At 40.0% G+C, this 26,230-nt stretch overlaps 1 protein-coding gene and 1 long non-coding RNA gene across 2 annotated transcripts; both read right to left on the bottom strand.

Annotated features, from left to right (window-relative positions):
- Nucleotides 1-15,624: 15,624 nt before the first annotated feature.
- Nucleotides 15,625-16,165, bottom strand: LOC122647395. The gene has a single exon (XM_043840814.1). It carries the CDS (start codon nt 16,060-16,062, stop codon nt 15,625-15,627), a length of 438 nt encoding a protein of 145 aa, XP_043696749.1. The 5' UTR covers nt 16,063-16,165.
- A 7,295-nt stretch (nt 16,166-23,460) lies between these two features.
- LOC122647396 lies at nt 23,461-23,921 on the bottom strand. The gene is made up of 3 exons (XR_006330862.1): nt 23,874-23,921; nt 23,664-23,806; nt 23,461-23,559 (listed from the first exon to the last, which is right to left on the bottom strand). It is a non-coding gene; the product is annotated as an uncharacterized LOC122647396 (long non-coding RNA).
- Between the last annotated feature and the right edge of the window lie 2,309 nt (nt 23,922-26,230).

Consider the following 26,230-nt stretch of genomic DNA (forward strand, 5'->3'; position numbering starts at 1 on the left):
ATTGTTTAATACCCCGGCGGTTTATAACAAACGCCGGCAAAAAGTATTATATTCAGCGGCGATTATCAATAAACGTGGCTATAGTTCCCCATCTAACGGCGTTTTCTTACTAAACGCCCGAAAATACTTATGGAAGGAGTATATCTAATATGATATTACGGCATTTATAAGTAAACGTCGTTGTAGTGTTGTATACCTCGGCATTTCAAAGCAAACGCCCCTAAATATGTATATGTAGCGGCGGTTACATGTAAACGCCATGATTCCTACTTATTATCCTTTATACACCGACGTTTGGTGGTAAACGCAGGTGAATATTCATATATACCTGCGTTTATAGATAAACGCCGCCAAGGCCCGTCAAAAAATGCCGCGAAAGACCCTTTTTCTTGTAGTGAATGCTAATGTGACTGCAGGAACCCTCCTCATTAGTATTTATAATAATATTGTCCCAAAACCTTAACCCACTTCCACAATGAAAACAGGCCATAGTTGAGGAACTGGTTCAAGCATGTCACCTAGAAATATGTTTCCTGAACACTCCCACTGGCAATGCCATTGTTAAAGGATCTGCCAACATGTTGTCAGTCACAATGTGCTCCACAATAATCTATCTCTCATTGACCTTTTCTTTCACCATGAGAAAATTTATCTCAATGTGCTTGGAACCTGCAGACTTCTTGTTGTTCTTGGAGAAGCAAACTATTGAGGTGTTATCACAATACAACAATATGGGTCTAGCTATGAAATCTACGACCCTCAACTCTGAGATGAAGCCCCTGAGCCAGATAACTTGCTTTGTAGCCTTGAAAAGAGCAATAAACTCTACCTGCATAGTAGAGGATGCCAAGATGGATTACTTGGCACTCTTCCAAGAGATGGCACCACCTACCATCTTGAAGATGTAACCAGAAGTGGATTTCAAGTCATCAGTGCAACCTCCATAGTCAGCATCAGAAAACCCCACAACCTCTAGAGTGTCACCCCCACTGTAGAATAGCATATGATCCTTGGTCTTCTGCAAGTACCTCATGGCCTTCTTTGCTGCCGTCCAATGTGCTAAACCAAGACCAGACTAGAACCTCCCTAAAACACTGACTACAAAGGCTATATCCGAGCGAGTACAAACCTACGCATACATCATTCTCCCTACTGCAGAAGCGTAGGGTTTGTCAACCATGGAACTCCTCTCAATTTCATTTCTAGGTCATTGCTTCTTGTTCAGTCTATCTCCCTTACTGATTGGTACATCACTAGCTAAACAAGTAGACATAATAAACCTTTTGAGAATCCTCTCAATATAAGCCTTTTGGGACAGCCCTAGAAATCCCCGCTTTCTATCGTGCTTGATTTCAACACCAAGACAAAATTGGCCTCACCCATGTCCTTCATTTCAAAACTCGTAGATAGAAAACTCTTCGTCTCAAGTAACAATGCCATGTCACTACATGCCAGTAAGATATCATCAATGTAATGCACCAAAATGATGATCTTACTCCCACTGACCTTCAGGTAGATACAATTATCTACTAGGTTCTCAAAAAACCCAAAAGAGACTACCACCTCATGAATTTTGAGGTACCACTGTCTTGAGGCTTGCTTTAGACCAGTTAAAGACTTCTTCAGCTTGCAAACTTTCCTCTCATTCCCTGAAAACTCAAAACCTTCTGGCTGAACCATGTAAACATCCTCTGCTAGATCTCCATTCAGGAATGTCGTTTTAACATCCATCTGGTGTAACTCTAGGTCATAATGAGCTACAAGTGCCATGATAATCCTAAAAGAATCTTTTGTGGATACTGGGAAAAAGGTCTCATGAAAGTCCACACCTTCCTTCTGTGTGAAGCCTTTTGCTACCAACCTAGCCTTGTAGCGCTCAACTCTACCTTGAGAATTAGTCTTAGTTTTGTACCCCAATTTGGAGCCTATGGGTACACAACCCTCTAGGAGTTCAACTAATTTCCAAACCTTGTTGTTATCCATAGACAACAACTCATCCTACATAGCCTCCAACCACTTCTGAGAATTTGCACTATTGACAGCTTGCTTGTAACAGGTTAGATCCTCCTCTTGCCCATTGTCAAAATCACCCTCTGTCTGGTACAACATGTAATCGAATACGATAGCAGACCTACGAGGTCTAGTAGACCTTTTTAAAACCTCCTCTAGCTGAATGGGATCAATGGGATCAGCAGCTGTCATTGGCTCATCAGGTGCCACTAGCTCAACAATCATAGGTAGTTGGAGACTGGTACTAGGCACTACATCAGAAGCAACAGTGCCCTCCTCATCAAAAACAAGATTCTTAGGCTGAAATCCACCACCATCCTCAATGAACTTGGCATGACTGATTTCCACAATCCTATTCACCGAATTAGGACAGTAGAATCTATAACCCTTGGACCTCTAAAGATATCCCACAAAGAAGCAGCTGACCTTCTTAGGGTCTAATACCTTTTAATGTGGATTGAATAACCTAGTTTCAGCTCGACAACCCCAGACATGCAAGTGATTGAGATTAGGCTTTCTTCCAGTCCAAAGTTCAAAAGGCATCTTTGGAACTGATTTACTGGGCACTCTATTTAGAATATAAACAGCTAACTTGATTGCTTCCCCCCAAAGGGACTCTGGAAGACTGGTGTTACTAAGCATGCTCCTCATCATGTATTTTAGAGTACGGTTCCTTCTTTCTGTAACTCCATTCTGTTGTGGTGTGCCTGGCATAGAATACTGGGCAAAATGTCCTGCTCCTGTAAGTACTTGGCAAAGGGGCCAAGTAGTTGGGAAGAATCTCCATGCCTGCCATAATACTCTCCACCTCTGTCAGACCTTACTGTCTTGATCTTCTTTGAAAGAAAATTTTCCACTTCTTCTTTATAGATCATGAAGGCATCCAAAGAGTTTGACTTCTTAGAAATGAGATAGAGAAACCCATAATGTGAGAAATCATCAATGAAGGTAATAAAGTACCGCTGACTACCCAGTGAAGGAGTAGGAAATGGGCCACTAATATCTGTATCCACTAGCTCTAGTAAACCACTACTACGAGCTGTCTTCATCCTCCTTGTTTTAGTCATCTTTCTCTTCATACAGTCCACACAATCATGTAAATCATGGAAGTCTAAAGGTCTAAGAATCTCATATCTGACTAGTCTCTCCATCCTCTACACAGATTTATGACCCAGGAGCCTATGCCACAACATGGAAGATCGTTCATCTAACATAGAGCGCATGGAACCAACATTTAAAACTACTGAAGAATCACAGTTTAATCTGTAAAGCCCATCAATAAGACTACCATTGCCAACCACAACAGAATTATGTAACAAATTGAAGCCATCTTTATTAAAATTGAAAAAGTATCCCACTCTCGAAAGTTTTGAAATAGAAATCAAATTCCTCCTCATGGAGGGAACATACACAATGTCTTCTAAATCCAAAAACAAACCATCAGACAAGAAAATTCTAACTACTCCAATGGCTTCAACAGCAACCTCTACTCCATTGCTCACAAACACCGCCACCTCATCCTTGCTTACTTTCCTCCTTCTGATGAACCCCTGCAAGGAATGAGTGACATGAATAGAGGATCCAGAATCAATCCACCATGAATCCATAGGGACATTAACATTAAAGGATTCAAAGAAAACGTGAGAGAAGCGAGTACCAGAATCCTTCTTCTTTGCCAACCAAGACTGTCTGGCCCTGCAATCCTTCTTCATATGCCCCTTCTTGTGACACCAGAAACATTCCAGACTGCCCATATCTTTCTTACAAACATATGCATGATCACGCTGAGGTGCTCTGTTCCTGTTAGCCCTATCATAAGGCCTAAACCTACCTTTCTTGCTAAACCTCTTCTTGTTCCTGTAAGGTCCAACACCACCCTTAGAAGTGGTGACATTTGCACTCTCAATTTTCTTCATACTTTTCTTGTTCTCCTCTTCTTGTATGTAAATGGAGACCAACTCTTTCATTGTCCATTTGTCCCTCAAGGCCGCGTAGGTGGTCTTCAAAGTCGCATACTGCTCTAAGAGAGATTTCAGTGTAAGAGAGACTAGAAAATCATCCTCCAGTTAGTCTCTAGATCTTTCAGCTTCTTCGCAATGGAAGATATCTCTAGAATATGCTCCCTCACGCTTCCATTACCCTCAAACTTGGCTGAAAGAATTTGATTCATCAATTCCATTTTCTCAGCACTTTGGGAAACCTTAAAAACTTCTTTGATGGCTGCTAGATATTCAGTTGGAGTGTCCATCTCTTCCACACTATCCTTCATATTCTTAGGGATAGACCTCTTCATCAGGGTGACACACTTCCTGTTAGAAGTTTCCCATTTTTTTAATTTCTGTTTCTCCTCTGTGGTGCTAGTGGTTGTAACTATGGGCTTAGGCTCTCTAAAAGCTAAGTCCAATTCCATCAGACATAGTGCTACATCCAGGTCCTCTTTCCATTTCTTATAGTTATCTCCAAATAAGATAGGAACAGTAGAGAATAGACTATCCTGAATAGACATCCTGGAGACAGTATAAGCCAGATAAATATACACACTAAATCTATGGGAGCATAACTTAGGTATGTTATAAACACACCAAAATAAATAAATCAACTAGTATGAGAAACAATACAAAATACTAGCAATATCATCCAAATGAGAGTCTCAACCGCACCACATCTTTACCCTTTGGGACATAAGATGCATTGGTCCTCTCATAATACCACATTTACCGTGAAAGAAATGTTAATTCAAGAATTCTATCACCTTTGGGCATATAGAACCCCTAAATTATCATTCCTTCCCAAAAGTGCATGTGCATATATATATTTTCTTTAAACTTGAGAAGTATCACCTTTGGGCAAACACTACCAACTTTGCTGCCCTGGCAAACTATAGAAAAACTTGAAGTGCCACTTTGGTAGTCAACATCTCATTCCCGTACAGCTCCCATAAACAATAATTTACAGTCAAAAGGTGGAATAATATGCATTACATAAATTAAAATAATTTTATCAATGTTCTAGTGTATTGATGTCATGCATAGTAATAGTTTTGGCAAGTATAAGTCTCCCGAACATCCAAAATTATGCCAAAATTTTAAAATTTTAAAATGAAAAATCAACCCCACAAGGGGAGGGACATAAAACATTGAAAAATATGCCCCAAAAGTTACTGCTTTGACCAATAGAGGGCACCACGACGTAGGCCTCGAAAAAACAATGCCATAGAGTCCGAGAACAGCCAAAACGGACTAAGGGTTCACATGGGCAATACGTGTTAGGGTTTTCAATGAGAAACCCCTAAGGGAATTATTTATTGAATTTAACAAGTGGTATTAGAGCCTTCCCATATGACCTAGAATCAACAAAGGATATTTTACATCAAAAATTTTAGAAAACCATACGTATCCGCTGTCGAAATAAGGAAGCACATGTAGCTTTGATACCACTTGTTAGATTCAATAAACAATTCCCTTAAGGTTTCTCATTGCAAACCCTAACACGTATCGCCCATATGAACCCTAAAACACAAACAATAATTAAAATAATAAGGGAGAGATTACAGTACCTTGTACCTTCGTATACTGATGAAGAATAATAGATATCATAATAAGAATCTCCTCCTTACTTTGTCCTTGGCGAATCAACCCTTGAAGGGATCTTCTGTAGTCTCTCGTTCTTCACCGTGAACACCCTTTTCTTATGGGAAAAATTGAGAAGTGAATGCTAACATGACTGCAGGGACCCTCCTAATTAGTAATTATAATAATACTGTCCCAAAATCCTAACCCATTTCCACAATGGATTTGGGCTAACCCATCCCAATCAGAACCGGGTAACATGCTTGAACCAACTCCAGTATTAGGATCCCCACCAATTGAACCGGACCAAGTAATTAATCTGGCCCATAAAATTTCTTTGGAAATTTCTTACAAGATTTTCAAGTAGAACTTTTATTTTTTGGGCTAACATAAAGTTTTTTTAATCCGGTAATAGGCTAACAGAAGTTAACGATAGATAAATTGCATTCATTTTGCCAAATGGCATTTCAAGTGCAGCAACCTTAAGAGTTGAATAGGAAGACGACAACTTATATTCTATTAGTGTCAAATTTCAGTTCCTAGCTCAACTAGATGGCCCAAATCATCCAAGCATGAGGTGGTTTCGACCACTTTTATCTACTTGATTTTAACACGTAGAAGCTTTTATTTTTGGGCCAAAATTTGGATACAAGAGTTAGGCAGGTTCGGCCCTTTTGAAATCTGGGTCGTAACTCGTAACCAACCTGCCATCTGACAAAAAATCATGAAGCCAACTATATATGTAGAATAACTCTCTAATTTTATTAGGTATGTTTTTCCAACTAGGATAATGTTGTTTACAAGCTTGTCTTCAAGATTCACATATATAGTTCTTCGAAGTGATGTGGCAATTTAGATTGTCAATAGATAGGAAAAGGTTTGGATTGACCACGTGTATAATTTTATAGTCGAATTCAATCAATTATCCCCTTTACCATTTTCATGGTCATTGTCCTAATGTGAACCAATATGGACATGTACCATCTTTTTGTGTTGTACAATAAGATTAAGATCAAGGATCTGTCGATGTCTAAAGCCTTAGATTGAGCCTGGCTCGGCCCAGCATGACCCTGATTTTATATAACTATATAATTATTACATATTATATTTAAGGCTTTAAGACTTAAGGATTATTTTTAAGACTGAATGATGTTGAAGATATCTCATTTTTTAAGTACATTTAGGAACAAACGACCCAAAAATAAATAAAGGGGGGGCAGCAAAGGACAATCAAGGCCAACCCGGCCCTGATAAAAATTAGGGTCAATCAGGGCCAACTTGGCCCAGCTCGGCTTGATCAGAGTCAATCAGGTCTATGCTGGCTAGCTGAGACCGCTAAGGATGGGCCTGGACTGAGAAATTTCATCTCAATCGTTGGGTTAGTTTGGGCTTGGGCTGAGCTAAGAGGACTCAAGGATGGGCTGGAGTTTTAAAAAAAAAATAGGCCCTGTTTCACACTTTCACCTCTATCTATGAAAATATACCTGATGAGATGTTTGGTAAGGGGTTTGGAATGAAAATTTTTTTTGGATGAGTTAGAAATGAAACAAAGATGAACTCTGTAATTGTGGCCTTCAATCGCTCATTTTAACTAGTAAACAGTACATCAATTATTTAGGTAAAGGAAATGATAAAGGCACATTGCATAAAAGAGAATGAATAATCGATCAGGACCCTATGGGACTAATTATAAAGTGACCATTGAGGGTTTACTTTTGCTGCAGATACTTCTTCTTCTCTGCTTCGTTCATAAAAGAGGTGAGAGGGAAGGACTTGCCGACCCCCATGGGTGTCTTGAAGGTAATCTTGTTGCCATCCATGCACATCTCTACTATGGGAACCCACATCATCAACTGCTTGCTCTTCACACCAGTCATCTTCTTCATCCTCCCCTTCTCCACGTACGCCGTCGTCTCAGCAGCATAACTTGCCTTGGTATTGGTTGCTACATTGAAATGCTCGTACGCGGCCTTGCATTTCCACCATACAAAACCTGTGGCTCTCACCCTCCCACATTCTTCTAGTTCTCTAGTGGGAAGGACACCACTAGGGAATCCCAACTCTTTTATCAGTTCCTCTGAAAATCGATCACAAGCTTCTTTTCCACACACGATTTCAGCTGCTGCTCTCTCATCTTCTTTGCTAGCCATGGTTGAGATTCTAAAGTAAATGGAGGAGAAACTCTTCGCTACTTGTTTGTTCTTAAAGAACAATGTTGTGTTGTAGTTTGAGCATCCGTATATGCAGGCTATTTATAATATAAAGCTATTATTTTATTTGCTTTCTTTTCTTTTCACACCTCATTTTCGAGAAGCCTTCCAAAGTCACAGGAGACAATTTGACTGTTACAAGACCTTCAAGAGCAAGGGTCAACGGAGCCACCGAATTCAAGAATGGCAGGCTTGAAGTCTTCTTTGAGTAATTCATACCGGGCGGCGTTAACAAGGGGAAGCCGTTGAGAGATCATAAAAAGTGATCTCTCCAGCTAGGGCATGGGTACACCAAATCCATGCCATCCCTACTCTCCCTGTTTACCCACCTAACTATGTCGGGGTAATGTAGTAACTTTCAATAGCCCTGTCCTACACTCCTACCCAGATAACAAGGGGACTGTCTTTTCACATAGAGAGGAGCTAAGAGATGGACTCATGGGAGTGTTGTAGCTACACTCCCAGTAGAGTTCTTTTTCCCAATATTAAAGTTCTCATATGTCTCATATTTTTATAATTTATGGTATATCGCTACTTTTTGCCAAACTATTCTTCTTTTAAAAAATTAATATATTTATTAATTAGAAAAAGGTCTTATGCATGGTTGTGTCTTACAACCGTTGGATGGAGGAGAGAGGGGGATGTGTTATTACACATCTGCCCCCACCCTCATCCAACAGTTGAAAGACACGATTATGTTCATATATGGTTGTGCATAAAAACTGGATCGTATTTATTTACATGAATTATTTATGACAATGCAAGGATCCGCTGCGTCGGGTGGGAAGCATGGGTTTTTCTTTTCTTGGAAATGGTCCTATCTTCGAGGACTAATGGTGTGAGATGTGTGTGGTTAAAGACAGGGTTCTATATAAAGGGGTTGCACAATCATTGGGGTTTGGGATCATGCAATATATAAGATGGAGTCGCTACCTAGGATTAGGGCCTAGTACCCGATTGGTGTAACCCTATAAGGGCTCCATGATTCCATATGGTCTGCTCAAAGAATTTGGGTAAGCTGTCAAGTTACGAGAGTGGGATGGTGTTAAGCACCCACCTTGCTCGGTTAAACCAATCTTTCCACTAGATGTTTGATTTCGAATGTTCTCCCATGATGACTTAATTTATACTAACATATATGATAATAAATATATGAAAAACTAAAAAATAGTGAAAATATGCTTAAACGATCTACATTATGCCAAATAAATGACCAAAATGAAAATGTGTACCTGGCGGTAAAACTTACCAAAAACACGAAAAAATGTGCAATGGGTCGCCACGCAGCTCAGGTGCAGATGGACAGACTACCTGACTCTCTCTTGTCGGGCAGAATAACGGCTTATCAAAAATATATCGCTTAGGGCTTCCTAGACTTTGGCAGTGCTTCCACGCTATGTTATCGAATCACCCACAGGGCTTCCTGGACTCCGACTGGGCTTTTGCTTTGTATTGTCGAATCTCCAATAGGACATCCTGGACTCCAGCAAGGCTTCCGCGCCGTATCCCCGAATCACCAATAGGGCTTTCGCGCCTTATCACCAACGGGGCCCTCAAAGGGCCAAAGTAAATAGAAACTAAAGTCTAAAAAAGAAAGATCTTCTTTAGGGACCAAACCCTCTCTCTCTCTCTCTCTCTAAATTTTTAGATTTTTTAGGCTTTCTCAGGATTTTCCAAGGCTCATATGGGCGTTCCCCCACTATCAAACTCTTAAACTGTGTTTTTTGAAAGAAGAAGGGCCCTCTATTTATAGAGGGTCCCAGAAATCTGAGATGAGTCGACTAGGGCTCTAGTCGAGTTAGGCCAGGGGTTGGGCTAAGTCAACTGGGGCTCCAATTAACACAACCCAGTTCGAGTGGCCCACCCGAGCTTGGGTGGGTCCGCGGTCTAGGCTAGACTTTGACCCCCTCCGGTTAGTGTTTCTTGTTTCCGGGCGATGCCGCCAAACTTCGGACGGTATTGCCGACTTTATGTGGTTTCCATTTGAATTCTGGGAGACATCAACCAAGTCTGGATCGGTATGGTCATGTTTCTTGTGTCTGGGTCTTTTATCATGGGTTTATGGGTGACTTGAGGGAGCCGTCATCTGTCCATGTTCGTGTTGTCATCATTGTCAGGGGTGACAAATTCCAGTGTCTACAGTTTTCCCATCTTTGATCGAGACCTGGGCCAACAGTTGAAGGGCGAAAACAAAAGATCACCTGATTTTGTCACCAGGAGTATGTACTACCGTCACTTTTCTCATAGGTGATGGAGTTGAAACGATAAAAAGCACTTTTTGGTAATCGATTAATTATGCAAGTTGCCTACTATAAGGCTCTTCTATGAAATCCAAATATGCAATAACAATATGATGAAGATGATATGAAAAATTATAAAAAATGCATATGTTGTTGCTTTTCTTAGCCAAGTTGTGAGGGTGGTAAGGCACCAGTTGACCAAAAATGAGGGAAATTTGAGATGATTCGGCACATTTCGGCCAAAAACCGCATGATACAGGATTGATACGATGCTTTTCTGCTGAATTCCTGAGACTTTTATGATTAATTCGGCACCCTTCAGCCGAATCCCGCATGGTACTAAAATGATATGGCGCTCGTCTGTTGAGTTCCTGAGACTTTTAAGATTAATTCGGTGCCCTTTGCCGAATTCCATATGGTATATGAATGATACGGCGCTCATCTGCCGAGTTCCTAAGACTTTTAAGATTAATTCGGCACACTTCGACCAAATTCCACATGGTACAGGAATGATATGGTGCTCGTCTGCCGAGTTCCTGAGACTTTTAAGATTAATTTGGCGCCCTTCGGCCGAATTCCACATGGTACAAGAATGATACGACGCTCGTCTGCCGAGTTCCTAAGACTTTTAAGATTAATTCGGCACCCTTCGGCCGAATTCCACATGGTACAGGAATGATACGATGCTCGTCTGCTGAGTTCCTGAGACTTTTAAGATTAATTCGGCGCCCTTCGATCAAATTCCACATGGTGGAGGAATGATACGGCGCTCGTTTGTCGAGTTCCTAAGGATTTTAAGATTAATTTGGCACCCTTCGACCGAATTCCACATGGTACCCGGATGATACGACGTTCTTCTACCAAGTTCCTGAGACTTTTAAAATTAATTCGATGCCCTTCGATTGAATTCCACATTGTACAGAAATGATACGACACTCTTATGTCGAGTTCCTTAGACTTTAAGAATAATTCAACGCTCTTCTGCCAAATTCCACATGGTACAGGAATGATACAATGCTCTTTTGCCGAGTTCTTAAGACTTTTAAGATTAATTCGGTGCCCTTCGGCCGAATTCCACATTGTACAGGAATTATACGGCACTCTTATGCCGAGTTCTTGAGACTTTTAAGATTAATTCAGCGCCCTTTAGCCGAATTCCACATGGTACAGAAATGATATGGTACTCTTCTGCCGAGTTCCTGAGACTTTAAGATTAATTTGGCGCCCTTCGGCCGAATTCCAAAAGTACACCTAATGTTGAAGTGGTCTTCTTCAATGTCAGACGGGCAACTTTAAAGCGGGGCGACTTCGGTTGGCTCTATAAAAGCTCACTGGAGGCTGGGCAATGTTACCGGGGGCTGGGGAGCCTTGCCTAAGGTTGGGCGGCACCACCAGTAGCCTGGTGGCTCCGCCAGTGCTTTTGCGGACCCGCCCAAGCTCGATTGGTGCCACCCAAGCCCAGACTTGGTCTATAAATAGAGGGCTTCCCCCCCTCCCTTCTGAGACCGAATTTGATGCTTAGCTCTGCCGATTTTTTGCCAGAATCTCCCTAAAATACTTTTTTGTTCTATTTCATTTACTTCCAAAATGGCTTTGTGGATATCTGGGCATAATTACCAGATTCGGATGGGTTTTAACGGCGTTGATGAGAAAGTCGATTGGTATTCAGGGTCCAGTCTAAAGGACTCTAGACGTCATATGTGTTGCGACTCCTTATTGGAGGCCACCCACCAAATTTGCTTCAAAATACCAGCCACGTCCATATCCATAATTTTCTTTACCCTGAATTCCCTTTCAGTCTTAGGTTTACAGATCGATTCCCAGGCAATGTAGTGGATTTTCCTTTCCATTTTGTGCCCCATCAAAAGAAAACGAGAGAACATAGATTCTAGCTTCGTCATAACTGTTCTAAGAAGTCCAAAGAGCCCTGACCAATAATGTAACCACCTTGTAGTACAGAGGAGATAAGCTGGAGGCACAGAGAAGTTTAGATTTTCATCCTTCCAATCTTCCTCTAATCGTGTCAAAGAGGGGAGTACAATCAAAATTCTTCAATTTCCCTAAGATCAAAGGCACCCCAAGGTATCTAATAGGCAGCGGAGTATCTATAAACCCTGTCAACCTCACCAACGGGTCTCTAATGAGAGGAGCCACACCCCCAACAATAATAGTTGATTTGGAATGGTTCAACTGAAGACCAAACAAGTTGGAAAATGAAGTTAGTGTCTCCATCACTATAGAAACTGATAAACATTATGCTTTTACAGAAATCATTAGATCATCTGTAAATACCAAATGAGATAGAAACATAGGTCTGCATTGAGTCAATAATTGAATTCTTTGAGCATCAACTAAACCTCCAAGCATATGAGAGAAACCTTCAATAGCAAGAGCAAAGAGCTAGGGAGACATTGGGTCTCCTTGATGAATACCTCTCCCTCCTGCAAAGTACCCAACAGGACTTCCACTAACCAATACTGAGAATCTAGTCGAAACAATATATTGCTTCACCCAGTCAATGAATTTCTCTAGGAATCCCATAGTAGCCATGCAGTAAAACAAGTAATTCCAGTTTAAGAAGTCGAATGCCTTATGAAAATCAATCTATAAAATGGCATAGGGGGACAAGTTTTTTTTTAGTCAACCCCCTAACCACATCATGACAAACTAAGATGCTGTAAACAATGGATCTATCTCCGATAAAGATTGATTGGTTCAGGGAAACTAGATGACCAACTACAGCCTGAATGCTATTGGCAATAATTTTTTTAATGAATTTGTAAAGTAGATTGCAAAGAGTTATAGGCCTATAGCTATTGAATACCACTAACTGATCAGACTTTCGAATAAGGCAAATAAAATTTGAATTCATTGACCAAGGCATCAAGGATGTGGAGAAGAACCATTGGACTGCTGCAATGAGGTCCAAACCAATGATGTCCCATGAGCTTTTGAAGAAGAAAGCATTGAATCCATTAGTCCCAAGAGCTTTGTTATCCTTACATGAAAAGACAATATTCTTGATCTCATCTGCTAAAACTTCAGCCACCAGAATACTCCTATGGGAATCATCCAGGGTACGAGACCAAGACAAGATGTTAGGAATTAGGGCCCCTCCTCGTTGCTTTGACGAAATAGCCTAGAAAAGTATTTGACTGCCTCTGCTTTGATCTGATTGGGATTGCAGGTGGATGTGCCATCTTCCTTAACGACTACTAGAATATGATTGACATCATGCCTGCAACTAACCGCCTTGTGAAAAAACCCATTTTTCCCATCATCTAACTTCAACTAGTTTTTTCTTGCCTTTTGCTTTAGGAGCTCCTCCTCCTCCTCCCATAGGGCAGCCACATTGATTGATTTTGTTTCTTTCTCTTAAATTTCCATGATATCGTTCCCCGGATCAAGAGTGAGAGCCCTTTGAATCGATAAGAGAATGGACTCTGCTGATTTGACTCTCTCAAAAACATTTTCAAAAGCTAACTTGTTCCAAGCCTTCAATCTCCTCTTTACATTCTTTAATCTGAACGCCAAGCAAGAGAGAGGGTTCATCCCAGTTGGAACAGTCTCTCTCCACCCTTGGAGCACAACTTCATTGAAATAAGTCCTAGAAACCCAAGAGTTGAAGAATTTGAAGGGCTTTGGGCCAAAATTGTTGTCACCTAAAATGGTCAACCTATTAGGAAATAACAACACAACAAAATGGTGATTTGCAAAAGAAGAAGAGAAAGAGAAAACACACACACAAGATGATGATTTACGTTGTTCACCCCCAAGAAGGTAGGCTACATCCATGATAGAGTGATAGATCCAGATCCACTATTTTTGTGAAGAAAATACAAAACCTCTCTCACACACTCACATCTCGCAAAGTGATAACAACTATATATAGTAACAATATAGAGAAAACCCTAAGCCCACGAAAGTACAAAACTGCCTCCAGAAGCCCACCCGGTTTGGTTCAAGTTCCGAACCAACATAGGGCGAATAATATATCAAATCGAAGATCTTGACGAGCACTTTTTGGCTTTTTACGTGCGTTTTGAAGGCGAAACAATCCACCGAAGAATCAACAGTATTTTCTGGATTAAAACGCAGATCAGGCTTCACCAATAACATAGCATAATAGGGTTGTGGTCCAAAATTCCTGGAGATAAAAGTTCAGCTTCAGAGCTTCTTAGTTGATCCAACCAATGAGTGTTGATTAGAACTCTATCAAGCTTGCACATAATCCTTCTAGGACTTATTTGACCATTGCACCAAGTATAAAAATTCTCTTTCCCCATGATATCAAGAAGTCTGGCATCGAAGATCAATCTATTAAATTCATTCACCGCAAGCTGAGCAATTCCATCACCTCTATTTTTCTCATCATGGTTCCTCACTACGTTGAAATCTCCAAACACTGCCCAAGGACCAGCCATGGTACTAGATATAGCATTCAAATCATTCCATAATTCACTATGGTTATCTGCACTATTGGAGCCATATAATGCTATACAATGCATCCTAATCGACATACCTTGGATGGCCACAGCCATATGGATGAGCTGAGGCGAAGTCTTGAGAATATCTACCTTGAAGGAAGATGAATCCCACCCGACCCAAATCCGCATAGGAGAGTGAGGGCTGCAATTATGGGCACAATCCCACTTGTGAGCAACTGGCTTGAAGATACTGTCTTTGCTGTCTTCTTTCACTTTGGTTTCCAAGAGAACGCAAAACTTTGCAGAAGAATTTCTAATCAAGTCTTTTATCACTCTTTGTTTTCCAGGGGCATTGAAGCCTCTGATGTTCCAACACAAAAGCTTCATTGGGTTATCTTTGCAATTGGTGACGAACAATTCCTCTTTATTGAATTTTCCTTCACCAATGGTGATGTGTTGCTATGATTAACGGACTCTAGGTTCTTTGTTAACTCCCACCCCCAATTGTTGTTGGTCTATAATACCCTTTTCTAGTTCAATAAGAAGTTCAGATAGAGTTGAAGAGAAGCTGTCTTTTTGTTTTTTTTTTTTTTTGGATGCCTTGAATGAAACATTATGATTTTAGAAATCATCAATCATTTGTTGGTCTGGCAATTGTTTTTATACATATATATATATATATATATATATATATACAAACCACACACCAATCCCACATATATATATATATATATATATATTTGGTTCAATTGTTTTATTGTTATGGTAAAGAACAATTCTTCTTTATTGAATTTTCCAAAGATGGTATACACTGCCGTGTCTCCAACCATTGGATAGGTGAGAGAGGGGATGTGTAATTACACTTCTGCCTCCCATCCCCATTCAACGATACAAAAACTGGGTCCCTGTGTTATAAAGAACTAACTATTTGGTTAAGACATTAGAATGAACAAATTTTTTTGGTAGAAGAATGAACAAATTAACACCTACACAAAGGTGGCACAACATCATGGTTGAAATGATCCATTTTTTTATTATCGGTTCCATTTTTTTGGTAAACCATTTATTATCGGTTCATGAAATAATAAAGGTACATAGATTGAGGCAAATAAATAAGGCATAGAGTAGATAGAGTAGATAGTAGAGGATGAATAATCGATCATGCACCCTATTGCTTGAGATAATTCTTCTTCTCTGCTTCGTTCATAAAAGAGGTGAGAGGGAAGGACTTGCCGACACCCATGGGTGTCTTGAAGGTGATCTTGTTCCCATCCATGCACATCTCTACTATGGGAACCCACATCATCAACTGCTTGCTCTTCACACCAGTCATCTTCTTCATCCTCCCCTTCTCCACGTACGCCGTCGTCTCAGCAGCATAACTTGCCTTGGTATTGGTTGCCACATTGAAATGCTCGTACGCGGCCTTGCATTTCCACCATACGAAACCTGTGGCTCTCACTCTCCCACATTCTTCTAGTTCTCCGGTAGGAAGGACACCACTAGGGAATCCTAACTCTTTTATCAGTTCCTCTGAAAATCGATCACAAGCTTCTTTTCCACGCACGATTTCAGCTCCTGCTCTCTCATCTTCTTTGCTAGACATGGTTGAGATCGATAGACTTAAGAGAATGGAGAAGGAACTCTTCACTAATTGCTGTTAAAAGAGTAATATTGTGATGAAGTCTGAGCATCGATACAGTCTATTTATAAGATTACAAAAATGTTGACCTGACGGTGACCATCTGTAAAATGATCTCACCCTTCAATTATTTTATTTGCTTTCTTCTCACACCTTATTTTACCAAGTCTTTGGTATGAGAGAATTGAGAAGGCCTCGAAGGCTCAAATTGGACCGTCACAGTAGACAATTTTGACGGCATCAAGACTTTCTAGAGGAAGGGAGCCACCGCCTTTCACGGGCTGCACACTGGAAGTCTTCTTTGAGTGATTCATACGGGAGTAACGGGACGGCACTGAATTTGAACTGTGGTAGATCCCATTGCGTGTTGGACTAGCATTTCCTTCGTATTAATTTTGTACAAGTAGATATCTCATGCATGGTTTGAGGAATCGATCGTATCAGTATTGGTAGAGATTGATACCGATTCCTGGCCGATCCCATATCATTGAATCAGTACGGTCCAAAGGTAAAAATGTAAAAAAAAAAATCAATTATTAAAGAAAACAGGGGTAAATCTGTCCGAAACAAACCGAAAAGGGTGGATCCGGATCAATATCGACCGAGACCAATACCGACTACTAAATCCTTGATCTCATGGAGTCCTATAAATTCTAGCCCTATAAAGTGGGAAAAAATAAAAAAGAAAGAAGAGTAACAAATGTAGCCGGCCAAGGGTGTCAGTGGGTGCAGTTCTGGTTATTCGGTTTGGTTGTGCGGTTTACATTTTGATAAGGTGGAATCAAAACTGAACCGGATAGGAATCAGCCAAAATCAGAATTGTTTAGCTTACGGTCCGGTTTTACCTGTTTATATTCAGTTTTCGTTAACCGATTCACAATCGGTTTACATGCGGTTTATGTAGTGTTGGTTTTGGGAAACAGTAATGAAGACAACCTTGGTTTATAAAGCGTTTATGTTCCCATGTTTCCCCATTCTCTCCCGATCTCCCTCACTCATCATATTTCCCATGCCTATGTGATAAAAAAAAATTTCCCATCTTCATATGTCCTTTTTTCTTTTTCTATTCTTTGTTTTTCTATTTTTTTTTTCTTCGCCACTCTCACATGATAAACAAATTATTTCCTCTATTAGCAAATAGGGTTTTGTTAATCCATTTTAACATCATCCATCATTTTGAATTCGTACTTGAACAAATATATATATAGTTAACCCAAGACATTTTACTTATTTTATGTTTCAATAATAGTTGTTTATTAAATTAATTATTATGTTATTAATTAATCCAATTGATGCATTGGCTAGTATTTGAGTAAGAGGTATCGGTTTCTATTTGGTTCCTATTCGGTTTAGAACCGCAGTTTTACGGTGCAAATCAAAACCGAACCGGAAAGAGAACCTACAAAATCAAAACTGGATCATTTTTCTGCGGTGCCCTTCGGTTCGATCGTAAACGATTAGTTTTCGATATTCAATTCCGGTTCCATTGTGACATCATTAAATGTAGCCAATCTTTAAGTATTGGTATTTAGGTATTGCATTGGTTGTATCAGCTGATACATATTGGTATGAGATGGTAATCAATATTTGATACTTATGGTAACAATATGTATAGGCCAATAGGGTCAAAAAACGTGTGATAGTTACGTGACCCCCTGGGTACACTATCCATCACTGGGCTCTATTTGTTTCGGTGGAAAATTTTACCTAGAAAAATCTTACTTGAAAATTTTTACTTCAAAAGATTTGACATGTCAAATTACGCGTTGAAAAGTGTTGCAATTTTTTTTTATGGGAAAAAAGCATTGAAATTTTTCAACATATAAAATTTTACATTTATGAAGTAAAATTTACCAAGGAAAAATTTTCTGGTACAATTTTACGCTGAGTCATCTATCTCCGTTTACCCTTCATTTCCTCGAAGCTTTCTTTACATCCTTATTCGCCCATTCTTGATAAGTTGCCCAATAGACTTCAGATTTGGAAGAGTAGACTCCTCTCTTACGCTAGAAGACTTGAGTTGAAAAGATCAGTCATACAGGCCTCGTATCTATATTGGGTGGGTGTTTTTAGGATCCCTAAAAACAGCGTCAAGAAGATTGAATCTTTAATGTGTTCCTTCATATGGAAGGGGAAAGAGAGCTCCAATTTTCTCCACACTTGCAGCTGGCAAGCTATTTGTCTTCCTAAGGATGAGGGGGGCCTTGGCATTAGAAGAGTAAAGGAGGTCAATATTGCAGTTCTCTTGAAACTCATGTAAAGAGTTGTGACTAAAGAAAACTCCATATGAATGAAGTGGATCAACTCCAAGATTCTTAGGAAGGAGTCTATTTGGACTATTCAAATTTCATCTACCTTTTCTTGGTCTTGCGGAAAGATGCTTCACTTGAGGCCCCTAATTATTGATTTTATTTCATCTTCCATTGCGGATGAGGAAGACAAGATATTTTGGCTAGACTCTTGGCGCCTTAAGGGTGTTCTTATCTCCTATTACGGAGACCGTATTCGACACAATACCAGGTCTGATTATTACACCTATGCCAAAACTAGGGTTGATTTGAATATTTATTATAGGTACTGCTTCGGCAACTGTCGACATAGGTGACATGTATATTGTAGTAGTCAAAAAGTTTGGTGCAAATGTTGGCAGTCCTCCATGTACTTTCTCATGGTGTGAAGGGAGCAGACGAAGATATCCAAATGAACTTCCAGATCTTTGGTAGTCAGTACTTGAATCTTGATTACTTGCTTAATGAATGCATGGTAGTAATGGTGTCTTGTTACTGTGTACAGACCCCTTCAAGAGGGATAGGAGAACTAGAGAAAAACTAGTCAAACACAACAGATTTAGGTATGTCCGGATGCCCACCATCATCCAGACATTATCTAGGACCCAAAAAGGGAGAATTGTTGTCTGCGGGGCCCATGCTTAGGATTCGATCCTCCTTCACATGCCCCCACCATCTTATGATATTCACCTACACCTGCATACCTAATTTGGGGTTAAGGTGGTGGGCCCACATGGTATAATTGAGGAATTAATGGGTTTCAGTCAAACCCAATGGCCAGGAAAATAGGCCTCAGAACCGAAAAGGAGAGAAAGAAATTAAATAAAGGAGAGGAAGAAGAAGCTCAGATTTACTCGGGAACAGCTGTCCAAGCTCAGCCCTAGGTAGGTTGTTGTACTCTACACCCTTTTTCTTTCTTTTTTGTTGGATTTCTTGACCTAGGTCATGGCTGGATTCCTATGGAATTCTAGTTTTAATCCTTTCAAAGGTTGTAAGATAGGTCATTGATGGGTATTGTACCCATTGGGACCCATTCCTAATGTTTCACATCAATCCAAACTGATCTATGGTAAAATAACCTCTAAACCTAGGTTTTAAGGTTTCAGCCGTAGATTTGACCATAGCTCCTAAACCAAACGATAGAAATTAGTTTAGTTCAGATCAATAGGGAGGTGTTACAATCCTCTTGAATCCCAACGGAGTCGAATTTGCCTTGGTTGGGTACTGGTCAGGATCGAACTAAAATTTAGTTCCCTATGACATGATCAGATGATCAAGTCCGGATGATGGTGCACCATCATCCAGTGGTCATCATCTGGTGACTAGTGGCTGTGAGAATAGTTCTCTAGAGATGTGTCTAGATGGCAAGGACTAGATGATCACCATCATCCGGAGACCTTGTTGTACATTTTCAAGATCTATTTAGGGAATCACTGGGGGGTTCTTTTGGGGTTCTTCAACAATGATTTAATACCATGTTACATCTTATTCTAGGTTAGAGATAATCACTCTAGAGAGGCCTATTGGGGTATTGTTGGGATAATACATTTTGAGTTAGAATCATCAAGTCTATCAACAAGGTGAGTGGGATGGTTTGAGTTCTTTTGTGAGTGTTTATAATCATATTAACTGTTGTATGGATCATGCATAACATGTTTATTTATGTTTCTTAAATTGTTCATAACTATGTATGCCTCAAAACTATTCGATATGAAATGTGAAGTGAATGTGTAGAAATGGGGTACGGTGTGGCCGATGGTGGATTCTAATACTGGTATCACCATACTATGTTTATTGCTGCAGTATTACTACATTAGAGATAAGCTTCAAAAGGGGTTGCGGTGTGGCCAATGGCTTTTCGATACCATATTCTCCATACTAATTGTGTTTGAATTCCTAAACTGTCGTAATAGATGTATTTGCTGCACTAGGCTTGGAAATGGGTTATGGTGTGGTAGATTATGGATTCCAATATCGTATTTGCCATACTTTATTGTATGTGTATGTGTATGCTTGAGAAAATGGGAGGACAATGTGGCCGATGGTTTTTCGATACTATGATCGCTGGCCTCAGGTACATATATATACATGTGATATTTTGTCATGTAGATGGTATGAGGTTAGGATCATTGATCGGGTGCTACAACCCCTGGCCAACATGTGGTTACATGTTGGATAGCCTTTTCGTGGTAGATCCGATGCATTTTTCTAGAATACTACTTCCATTGTACGATATGATTATTCTGAGGTAGACCGAGCTGGGTGACCGATGGTAATTTTGAGACCAGAGAGTTATCAGGGTTTAATAGGTGACCGATGGTGCATTTTGAGACTAGCAACCTCCTTTACGCAACTAGGGCATGTATCGTTGGGTGATTGATGGCGTATCCGAGACCAGGGATACATCCTATTGTGTTGTAGTAGCACTGTTGATCTGAGACTTAGTTTACTATCTAGGTTAATTAATAAATGGACTCATGCACTGCATCATAGACTATTTGTGTTTTGTTTGCGTGTTTGTGTTGCAGTAGCACTATTGATCTGAGACATAGTTTGATGTCTAGGTTAATTAATAAATGGACTCATGCACTGCATCATAGACTATTTGTGTTTTGTTTGCATTTTTCCCTCCCCTCATTGAGCTTAGTGAAGCTCACACCACGTGCTTACCTCTTCTAGATGTTGATGCAGGTACGATCAAATCTGTGAGCACAGATACATTCCCTACCATGACCGAGTATAGTGGCGACCGATGGACTCCAGAGCTCGAGAAGCATGACACTAGCTATGGTTGTGACACTTGTGCTTATGGAGTTGTTTGACCAAGGGTATTGTGTCGTCGGCTTCTGCTTTGTTACATTAACCGTTTGATGTAATATTTACAATTTTTCAATATTATGTAATATGTTTTGTTGAACGATGTACGGGGATAAACTTGTTTATATATAAAGTATCACTAGACTTCCGATGCTTTGATTTTTCTATGGATTAATTGTGGATTATATCGTTAAGGTATTGCGTATGAGGTCTTGGCTGGCTGAATAGGATAATGGTAAGCATCCTAGTCACATCTCTGGTGTTTTAAGGAGTGGGGTGTGACACCGATAAGTTAGCCAAAGTTTCATCTATTCTTAGGGATGGGATATGGGATCCTAGGCCCCCTATCTCTTCAGCCCTTCCCGAGGTCTAGGCAAACGTCCCCCTAGGAGGCCTCGTGGTTGCAGGGATCTAATCAGGTGGATTGTTTGTTCCTTAAATAGATTTAGTTCGATGTCCACCTCGGATCTGATTAGATCGCAGCAGCCCAAGGTTTGGTAGTTTTATCTTATATGGGGGAAGGATTCCATCCCGAGTCATAGCTTCACTGCTTAGAGGGCTATTAATTATACTCTCCCAACCTAAATTTTTTTTAGGCCGATCGATCAATCTCAATCCCAAATTGTTGTCTATGTTGGAATGTTGAAGAAGATATTAATCATCTATTTGTAGTTGCTCCTTTTCCAATTCTATTTGGGAAAATATTCTGGCTAATTGTTAGCCATCTACTAAGTAGGTCTAGTGCTTCAATAGAGAGCAGGAGTGGGTCCTCTCTCGATTCAAAGGGAATTTAGTCCACGATGTTATGGGCAAAATGACGTTTTTGTTCTGTTATCTACCAGATTTGGTGAGAGAGAAATTCGAGGAGATGGTCCAACTCTTCGCATTCCTATCAGCATATCTGATCCTCTATTAATTTCGATGTGAAACAAAAAGCCCTTTTGATTATCACACCATGTAAAGATTCTGGGAGAAACAGATGGATCGATTTGTCTTGGGATATTGCTATTTTGGTTCATACCTCCACATTATTAGGCAGTGGTAAACTTTGCACTCCCCCGTCATGTATCCTCATATTTTTGTTAGAGGCTTTTTGTGTTAACCTGCCCCTTGTTTCAAGTCCTAGTCGCTAGTTTGTTATTGTTGTTGTTTCTCAAATGCATCGGATCAACCCTGTAGGCTACAGGTCAAAATTTAATGAAGAAAAGTTTTCTTGTTTTTACCAATGACTGTGACACAATGAGGTGAGATGCCTAGTTTTTGAGAGACTGTTATATCTTTCTTTTCTGGTTCTTCTTCTTCCTTAAATCACTCCCTACACTTTCTTTTTCATTGTCTTGTGTTAACCTCCCTCAGTGTCATTTGAAGACCAAGTCCGTGGCTGGAATTGTTATTCAGTCCTTTGAAGTTCAGCCATCAAGTTACAATTGATGGGCAAAGCTGAAGATCCAATTTCCAGACCCAGTGGCTCCCTGGTTTGGAGATTTCTGCAGAATATTCAAGGGCCTTTAATTTCTGATTTAGTCAGCCATTCTTGCCCAAGTTTTGAAAGAGGAACAACCACCAAGAGACCTCTCTTTCATGGTGAAAGTGACTTGAGCCCAATCCCCCGACTGGAACTATTTGTACTGTGAGTTACTAATTCTAGTCTATAGTTTCCATTTCTGAGACAACTTGATATCTCAGCATCTAGCTATAATTTTGCATAGTCGATCCATTACATCTAATCTAGATTAAAGAGTACCAACTGAAGATAACGAAATCAAGGCTACCATTGGTCATGTACTCATAGACAAGAATCCTTTCTTCTCCTTCTGCACAACAACCCAAGAGCCTCACAAGTTTTTATGTTGAAGTTTCAATATTAGTGATACTTCATTCATGAATTCCACTAAACCTTGCTCAGAACTGCTTGCATGGGAGTTATACATGAAGGAGTTATACATGACAACTAAGAAATATTAGGGAACCATTTTTGCCAAAAATGTTTAGTTAATTGAAAAAATAATTGCAAGAGAAATTCCTGTTAACTACAAAAAGTATGGAAATAGAAAGAGAAGCACAAGGATGTGACTGTAAGCAGAGGATAACCATTTCATGCTGGTCGTTATAGAAGTTCTTATCAAATTAGCATTTTAGCCACTCTTAAAAACTAGGAAAACAATTTTAACAACTCCCACAGTAATGCCTTCTTTGTCACAATATCTCCCATGCTAATTAGGATAAAGGATGTGACTGTAAGCAGAGGATAACCACAGGAGGTCAATACAATTCTCATATACTCTTCGAATTTTGGAATGCATCCTTCATTAAACCATTTGGCTTCTATGAAGTAGGCTCTGCACTGTCTCTTCATCTGGAATAAAACCAAACAAACATGATTTTAAATAGGTCTTTAACATTTTAAAGTTACTAGCTAGAATCTATGAAATCAAGTCGATAAGATATGGACACACTCACTGCTTCTATTGCATAATTAAGTCGATAAGATTGTCCTTCCTTTCTCAGATCTTCCTCAATTTCATTGTAAACATCTAGGACTGCAGAATAAAGCACGTACTTTCATGTATTTGGAAAGTTGATCTATGCCACTTATGTCTCACCTGAAAATTTTAGCATTCCATTGGGGCAGCATGAAGCAGTTCACTGTAATTAAATCAGTAAATATACCTTTCAATTGCATCTGTGAAGAGCTTGAGTTCTTCCAATGTGCCATGAAAAAATATCACGTCAATTGAAAAAACAATAGGCAAGGACAATTGAAAGAACTAAGGTTGAAGTCAGTGTTATAACTTTGGTTAAGATCATTCACTCCATCCATTTTGTCATGAAAAAATATCACGTCAATTGAAAGAACAATAGGCAAGGACACTATATTAATGACATTCATAAAGAGTGAAGGCACTTCATAAATCAAACCCATTGTACCAACATAAAAAATTGTCCATGCTGAGAAACTAAGATAATAACATAAGAAAGCCCTCCATTTTATTAGATAACAAGAAGAAAAAAAAAAACAGAACCGACGACTCTTAGTAGGTTGGAGGAGTGAACGCTACGACCTCCTGTTTCTTCGATGGACGAGTACGAGGTGCAACTTCCATCTTCTTCTTCTTTCCTTTCTTCATGCCACGTCCCATCTTAGGAGTCTCAAGATCTTTCTCGTCGGCATGAAGGTCCATTAACTTTTCATAGTAATCCTCATTTTCCTCATCAGTTATAAGGTTTTGGATTGCATTGATCACCCAATTTAGGAGGTGCGGATGACCCTCTTTGATTGAACAGAGTTAACTTAAGGCGATCACACAAGTTGCACATGCAAGTGCACATTCTCCTTTTCTTTTTCTTATTCTTAAGGCCAGAAGATGAGGCTGGGCGAGATTTTGGTTTGCAATGCATAGGGGGGTTGCTAGACTCCATTTTTTTTATCAGTTGAATGGAGTATTGAGAATGCCTCTTCAAACCGATTTATAGAAGAAGTTGACTTGCTCTTTTGCCTTGGATATCATTCTTGGCAAGGGAGTGATTAGCTCCTCTATTGATTTGCTCACTTCCTTATTTGCTGATGCATGTTTGATTAATAGAATGAGATTAGTCATTGATGAGGTATTTCTTTCCATCTCCCTTGTCTTTATCCAACGTTTACTACCCAATTCACGAAACTACCTCTTATTTTTCCCTTTTTTGCTCTCTCCCTCTTTTATAGGAATCAACATGATTGCATTCAAATAGGTAACTAAGATGATATAAAATATCAATACTACCCCATTCATGGAGATTCCACTCAAATATGTATAAAGACATTATATAATCTCAATCTCTATATAGAATCTCAATCTCTATATGGAATCTCAATACTACCCCGTTCACGGAGATTGCACTCAAATAGGTACCTAGCTAAGACGTTAAATAATCTCAATCTCTCCCTCTCTTGCTCCTTTTTTTTCGGTAAGGTCTTTGATACGATCTTGGAAGAACTCAACCCTATAAACCGGCTTACAAGGTGAGGAAATCCAAGAACTTATTAACTCACATTAAGTTTTTCATACAACCGATGTGGGATAAATGAGATCGTAACATTCCACCATGCTCCGCAGGCCTGGCGCCCACGCAGGTTGGCTTTGCACTAGCTATTAGTCCTGATCGAACACTGCCATACCGACGTCACCACCCGAGCCACACGATTGCACCTGAGAGACGTGGTGCTAGCCAATGTTATGATCTCATTTATCCCACATCAGTTGTATGAAAAACTTAATGTGAGTTGATAAGTTCTTGGGTTCCCTCACCTTATAAGCCTGTTTATAGGGTTGAGTTCTTCCAAGATCGTATCAATGGTATCAGAGCTAGCACCATGTCTCTCAAGTGCAATCGTGCTGCTCGGGTGGTGACGTCGGTATGGCAATGTTCGATCGGGACTAATAACTAGCGTGGGCGCCGGGCCCGCAGAGCATGGTGGAATATTACGATCTCATTTATCCCACATCGGTTGTGTGAAAAACTTAATGTGGGTTGATAAATTCTTGGGTTCTCTCACCTTGTAAGCCGGTTTATAGGATTAAGTTCTTCCAGGATCGTATGAGATGTCTGATACGATCTTGGAAGAACTCAACCTATAAACCGGCTTACAAGATGAGGGAACCCATGATACGATCTTGGAAGAACTCAACCTATAAACCAGCTTACAAGATGAGGGAACCCAAGATACGATCTTGGAAGAACTCAACCCTATAAATTGGCTTACAAGGTGAGGGAACCCAAGAACTTATCAACCCACATTAAGTTTTTCATACAACCGATGTGGGATAAATGAGATCGTAACATTCCACCATGCTCCACAGGCCCAGTGTCCACATAAATTGGCTTTGTACTATCTATTAGTCCCTGTCAAACACTGCCATACCGACGTTACCACCCGAGCCGCACGATTGCACCTGAGAGACGTGGTGCTAGCTCTGATATCACTGATACGATCTTGGAAGAACTCAACCCTATAAACCAACTTACAATGTGAGGGAACCCAAGAA

The sequence above is a fragment of the Telopea speciosissima genome, unplaced genomic scaffold (genome assembly GCF_018873765.1).
Source record: "Telopea speciosissima isolate NSW1024214 ecotype Mountain lineage unplaced genomic scaffold, Tspe_v1 Tspe_v1.0041, whole genome shotgun sequence".
Taxonomy (NCBI): Eukaryota; Viridiplantae; Streptophyta; class Magnoliopsida; order Proteales; family Proteaceae; genus Telopea; species Telopea speciosissima.

Bases quoted from the DNA above. Each gene is read 5' to 3' on its own strand.
- LOC122647395 (XM_043840814.1), bottom strand. From the start codon at position 16,062: ATGTCTAGCAAAGAAGATGAGAGAGCAGGAGCTGAAATCGTGCGTGGA.